The following is a 5,879-nucleotide window of genomic DNA, read 5'->3' as shown; positions in this document are numbered from 1 at the left end:
GGGGAAGCAGGCAGGGCGGCCCTCCAGAGACTTCCCTCGGTGAGTCTGTCACCACTGCCACCTGACCGCTTTCCTGAGCCACGTCTCATTTCACCAGTAAGGTGGGCGGCGCGGGCACTGGGGGCAGCACGACCACCCTCTTTTGGCAATTGTGCTGGGCACCTGCTTGGTACTTAAAGGCAACCTGAGCTGAACCTGACTGTGACATTATGGCTGCAAGACCAGCTCCGGGGACCATGTCACCCAAATGGGAGAAGCTGTTGGTTTACGACATCAGACTGGAGGGCTGAGCTTCTGGATCAAGGTCGTAGCAGGAGAGAAACAGGGCTGGGCCAGCAGAGAGGGGAAAGGATAGTGCCCTCCATATTTATGAAAGGATTAACCCAAAACCAAACCAAACCTGTTGCTGTCGAGTCAATTCCGACTCAGCAACCCTGTAGGACAGAGTAGAATTGCCCCCTAGGGTTTCCAAGGAGCGGCTGGTGGATTTGAACTGCCGATCTTTTGGTTAGTAGGCGAGCTCTTAACCACTGCGCCACCAGGGCTCCGTGAAAGGATTGGAAACCACAGTAATCCAAGCACAGAGATGGGGATACGCAAATCCCAGCCACTGTCAAAAGTTCCCGAGAGAAGGAATAAGAGAATGGTTGGTTTCCCCGTTCGTGTCTGTCCTCCTAATCCCAGAGGCTGGTGAGTGCCAGGCTGTCATATGGTTGCGCTGGGCCTCCGCCCTACGGGAATGTTTTTGCAAATGCTACAAGCCCACACACTGCATCTACCAGGTTCCCCAAACGCTGCCCTTCCTTCTCAGCTCTACCTGGGGGCAGCACACAGAGTCAGGTCTTGTCAGTTTCTGGGGATTGCCTGCCCTCAGGGGATGCTTCTGGGACCCAAGGCTGAAGGCATCCAAAGCACATCAAGATTCGAAGAGGAGCTCCTTGGGCTGAGCTTGAGCGTGGCCAGAGAAAGAGGCCTGTGGGCCCACCCTGCCCATGAACCCACCTCCTCCTGCACGTTCTCCTTCTCTCCCTGCATCTCCAAAGACACTGGGAAAGATTTCTTTAAAGGTACCGAATGTTTCCTATGTAGAAAAGGAAAATCCAGAAGCACTTACCTATACAGCGTAAAGACACCACTCTTTTCAAAGAACAAGAATCACTGGAAAAGAGAGGGGGGATTTTGGTCACTATAATAAATGAGGAAGCATGTCACTCTTCAAATAGAGAGGAACATCTTCTTTCAAGGGTCCCACTCCCTGTCTCTCCAGAAATAGAAGCCCCCACTATCCAAGAATCAAATAAGGTTAAGTACATTCATAGAGTACAGCGGTAAAGATCAAAAACTGAGACAAACCACCAGGTTCAAATCCCATCTGTGTGGCCTTAGGCAAGTTATTTAATCTCTCTGTGCCTCAGTTTATCTATCTGTAAAACGGGCTAATAAGAGTACCAACTCATAGAGTGGTTATGAGAGTAAGCACCCACTATTGTTAGCTATTATTGGTATTCTTGGAGTTTAAAATCACCCTCTAATTTTCTAAGGAAGCCATTTGGAAACTTCTGGGTTCCCAAGACAGCCTATATGTATTTATAAGATTAAAAACCATATAACCAACATGTGTGAACCTTAGAAACATGTTCAGCGAAAATAAGTCAGTCACAAAAAGACAAATACTGTATGATCTCACTTAAATATAAAATACCCTGAAGAGGCAAACATATAGAAACCCTGGTGGCATAGTGGTTAAGAGCTACAGCTGCTAACCAAAAGGTCAGCAGTTCAAATCCACCAGGAGCTCGCTCCTTGGAAACCCTATGAGGCAGTTCTACTGTGTTCTATAGGGTCACTATGAGTCAGAATCGACTTGACGGCCACAGGTTTTTTAGGTTTTTACCAGGGGGGGATGGGAGGGGGAGGAGGGGAGTCATTGCTTAGGGGGCACTGAGTTTCTGTTAATGGTGGTAGATTACTTTGAAATGTATAGTAGTGATGGTTATACAAATGATGGATGTAATTAATGTCACTGAATTGTACATGTAAAAAAAATTGAAATAACATATTTATTTTTATCACAATAATAACAGACAAAAAAAAAATACAACCAATAATTTGCCCATACACACAAGGATATGACTTTCTTGTTTGGGAGTTAAATATCAGAAGTTATGGATGAAAAGGAAATAATAAATTCTCCCATATGGAACATTTCCCCCTAATGTCCTAAGAAGGAGTAAGAGAGCCCCTGACAGTTCTGACAGCCAGGCCTTGGCACTGAACATGGCCAAGTTCACAGAACACCAACGTCAAACAACGCGACTCTGTGACCAGACAACCAAGACAAAAAACAAGCCCACTCTGTTGTCCGGTCTGAACACAGATAAAACGTGAGCTTTGTCCAAACCACAGACGTGACCACACAGCCCCCTCTGCTGGCCAAGCGCGGTAACTGCTGCACCTTACCAATTCCAGCTTTACTTTCCTCCTCCCACCTTCTAGATAAAAATTAAGTTACCCAATTGTAGAGTGTACCCTCACTTCCCAACAGCATCCGATCCACAGTAATCCCTATTTTCTTGAACCTCCCCCAAATCACCTATCACAAGTCGCAATCCCATAAAGAGTCCTAAAACCCAGACCAAACCCGTTGCTGTCGGGTCGATTCCGACTCATAGCCACCCTATAGGACAGAGTAGAACTGCCCCATAGGGTTTCCAAGGAGCGGCTGGTGGATTCCAACTGCTGACCTTTTGGTTAGCTGTTGAGCTCTTAACCGCTGTGCCACCAGGGCTCCAAATCAGTCCTAACACCCTATTAAGATGCTCCTGTGGTGTGTGGTGCCTTGCTGCCAAGAGTCCATAAACCCAACTTTGTTCAGCCTTGGGAGTGTCCTTGGTAGTCTGTGGCTGGAGGGCAGTAACAGTGCCAAGAAAAGGGATGTTCATTTCCTAAGAATTGTGAGGCCAACTGTCCTCTACCTAGAAATTCACCTGAGCACCTAACCCCCAGCATCACAGCAGTGATTTCAGATGAGGCTGACTAGCAGTCCAGCCCACAGACTCAACCGTCAAAGGGTAATTTCTGAAAGAAAAGAGGGAGAAGGCATGTTCCCATGCCCCTACCCCATATTCGGACTCGGGCGTGGCACCCAATGACCTTCTCTTCCTCCCTCCACACCGTCAGCCACCTTGTGAGTTCCCAAGCTCCATGCCACAGGATGGCAGACCTTCTCCACCCCTCCCCCCATCAACTCCATTCTTCTTGGCTCTGAGCTTTCCTGTGTAACTAAGGAAGACAAAGCAACGTTCAATATTTACAAACAGTGCCGGCAGCTGTGTTTTGCTTCTCGGCCGGCAAACCGCAACCCTGCAGTTTCGATGGGTGCACCTGGCTGTGTGCGCCCCTCCCTCCTGGGATTGCCCTGTGACATTCCCAGGGTCAGCCAGGCCTGGAAGGACCCAGCCTCCCAGACGCCACCATGGAAAGTACCCTCCTTCCCCCTCTCACTCATAGAAAAGAGGGGCGTGTGGTTAGTTCATCTTCCCCCAAAATTCAGCACCTGGCACCTGCTGGCAGCGTGGGGATGGCCAGTCACCTGGGGATGAGCCACCCAGACCTGGGGTGAGCAAGGACAACGTGTGTAAGAAAGGACAACATGTATCTTTTGCATTAAAAAAATTCTGGGTGGCCTGAGGGTGCCCTTTTGAGGGCAGTGAAATCTATCGTGCACGATAGTGTAATGGTGGACACACGACCTTACGTGTTTGTCAAAACCAATAGGACTGTACAACACCAGAAGTGAACCTTGAGCAAGCTATGGACTTTAGTTACTAACAGTGTATCAATATTGGTTCATCCATTATAACAAATGTACCCAGGAATGCAAGATGTTAGCAACAGGATAAACTGTGCAGAGGGCAGAGGGGATATATGCAAACTCTCTGTACTTTCTGCATAATATTTCTGTAAGCCTAAAGCTGCTCTGAAAAATAATAATTCTAGGAAGAATGCCACTATTTTAAACATATGCAAGACCAGATTAGTAGCTCGAGTCCACCATCTTCCTCCACTGTCCCCAGAATTAAGCCACCAAGTATGGGACCTATGGTTTGCATTCATTCCCATCCCTGGACACCCAGTGACATGCCCAGGGGAGTGAGTCTGCTCCGGTGTGGCAGACGCAGAGGCTGGGACCTGCAGGTGCCCATCAGTCACCTGCGTGGCCTGAGTCAGCCTTCAGGAGACTGCAGCCCACTGTCTATGGCCAGTCCGTCTCTCTGGTGACAGTGTTTCTGGTGTGACCACATGGGACACACCTTCAAGACAGAGGGGTGGCATCTACAGAACCTCCCCACAACTGTGAGGGTACAGGGAATGTTTCAGCTGAACTGGACTGGCCTCTCCTGCCCAGGCGCCTGGAACGTTCCACCACCTGATGTGGCGGTTCATGGGTTGGGGCTGGGGGACCAACCCTTCCAGTGGGTTGGAGCTGGGGGGGCGGTCCCTGGGAATCAGGACTGTCAGTGCTAAAACCAAACAAGTCCAGGGCATAGTGGCATGCATTGGTCACCCTAAATGGGACCCCAGGTTACTCTCTGGAATTCCTAGTGTCACACCTGACAGAGCAGGTATGCTCATAAATGTTTGGGGAAAAATACATAAAGCTGAATCTCAGTGTTGCAACGTGATCCAATGTCATCAAGGATAGCAGAAGGCAGAGGTCGCAGACTAAATGGAAAATAACCATAGCTACTTCCTGAGAATACATGCAGGGTGCTCAGAGCAACCAGTCCCGCTTAGAGTCTAACGTCTTCCCAACAAGAAAATTATCCAAACCCGGAATCGCCGCTCAGAGAACTCCAACTCGGGACACTGCTCTCCAGGGCATCTGCTACTCGCTCTCACTGCACAATGTTTGCGAGAATAAGGAAATCACCAATACCTATGGAACAGCCTCTTGTAGAGGTCGATGTTCCCGGCGCTGGTGTTCAGCTTCATAAAGCTGGTGGCAGTGCTGTTGTCCACCACGCCTTGGCTGGAGTAGAAACTTTGTCTGAAAAATAAGTATTCAAGACAGAAGATGTCATTCAAAATAGTGGTGAAGTCTGAAGCAATCACAAATCCTATACTACATCATAATATGCTTTTTGTATAATGTTCAGAGGAAGAAAACCTTAATATTTTAGAAAACAAAAGTACAAGTTTGAATCATATATATATATGATATATGATACATATATATATATGTATGTACACAGGATACATATATGATACACTTATGATACATATATATGATATGCCTGCATAAGATACATATATGATACTAATGTACATGTATGTGTATGTTATATATTTATATAATATGTACTATACAATGCACATGTAATACGCCGGATGCCACATGTACCCAGAAGAGGACAGGGTGCAGGGGGACGTGGGGGAGCCAGCACTGGTGAACCTGCAGGACACAGCTCTCAACAGGATAGGTTCTGCCTGCTCGTTGCAGGGATCTGTTTTGGGAAGGAGACAACTGCCTCGGTATTTGTGTGCCAGCACTTCCACAGAGGAGCGGAGAGAATCTGGATTTTTATTATGCTCCTATTGCCGGCCATCGGTACTGTGCGGACACTGCCCAGTCTTGGTTCTTGGCCGCTGAGCGTCACACTCACTTGTAGCCCATGTCTCTGCAGGCTGCCCGTCCGTAGCTCTCACTCCAGTCGTCCCAACACACGGGGTGCCAGGACTTCCTATGGGCAGAGAACACCTGCAGGATGAAGTCGGGTCCGTAGAGGCGCACTGTGGGAGAGGGAGAGTCTTCATGAGTGCGTGAGGGACAGACAACACAACACCACACCGCACCACACCACACAGTGCCATACAAC

General features: G+C 48.3%; 1 protein-coding gene across 1 annotated transcript in view; it reads right to left on the bottom strand.

The window, feature by feature from the left end:
- TMPRSS2 (transmembrane serine protease 2) overlaps window positions 1-5,879 on the bottom strand; it is a 42,683-nt gene that overhangs the window by 15,095 nt on the left and 21,709 nt on the right. The window contains exons 4-6 of the mRNA XM_023739122.1: window positions 5,667-5,865; window positions 4,940-5,050; window positions 1,115-1,158 (exon numbers count right to left, since the gene is read on the bottom strand). Of these exons, the coding sequence (XP_023594890.1) occupies window positions 1,115-1,158; window positions 4,940-5,050; window positions 5,667-5,865 (354 nt within the window). The remainder of the gene's footprint in view (window positions 1-1,114; window positions 1,159-4,939; window positions 5,051-5,666; window positions 5,866-5,879) is intronic.

Source organism: Trichechus manatus, unplaced genomic scaffold (genome assembly GCF_000243295.1).
Source record: "Trichechus manatus latirostris isolate Lorelei unplaced genomic scaffold, TriManLat1.0 scaffold00128, whole genome shotgun sequence".
Classification (NCBI taxonomy): Eukaryota; Metazoa; Chordata; class Mammalia; order Sirenia; family Trichechidae; genus Trichechus; species Trichechus manatus.
Note: the sequence above shows the minus strand (reverse complement) of the source record. Positions and strands in the feature narration are given on the sequence as shown.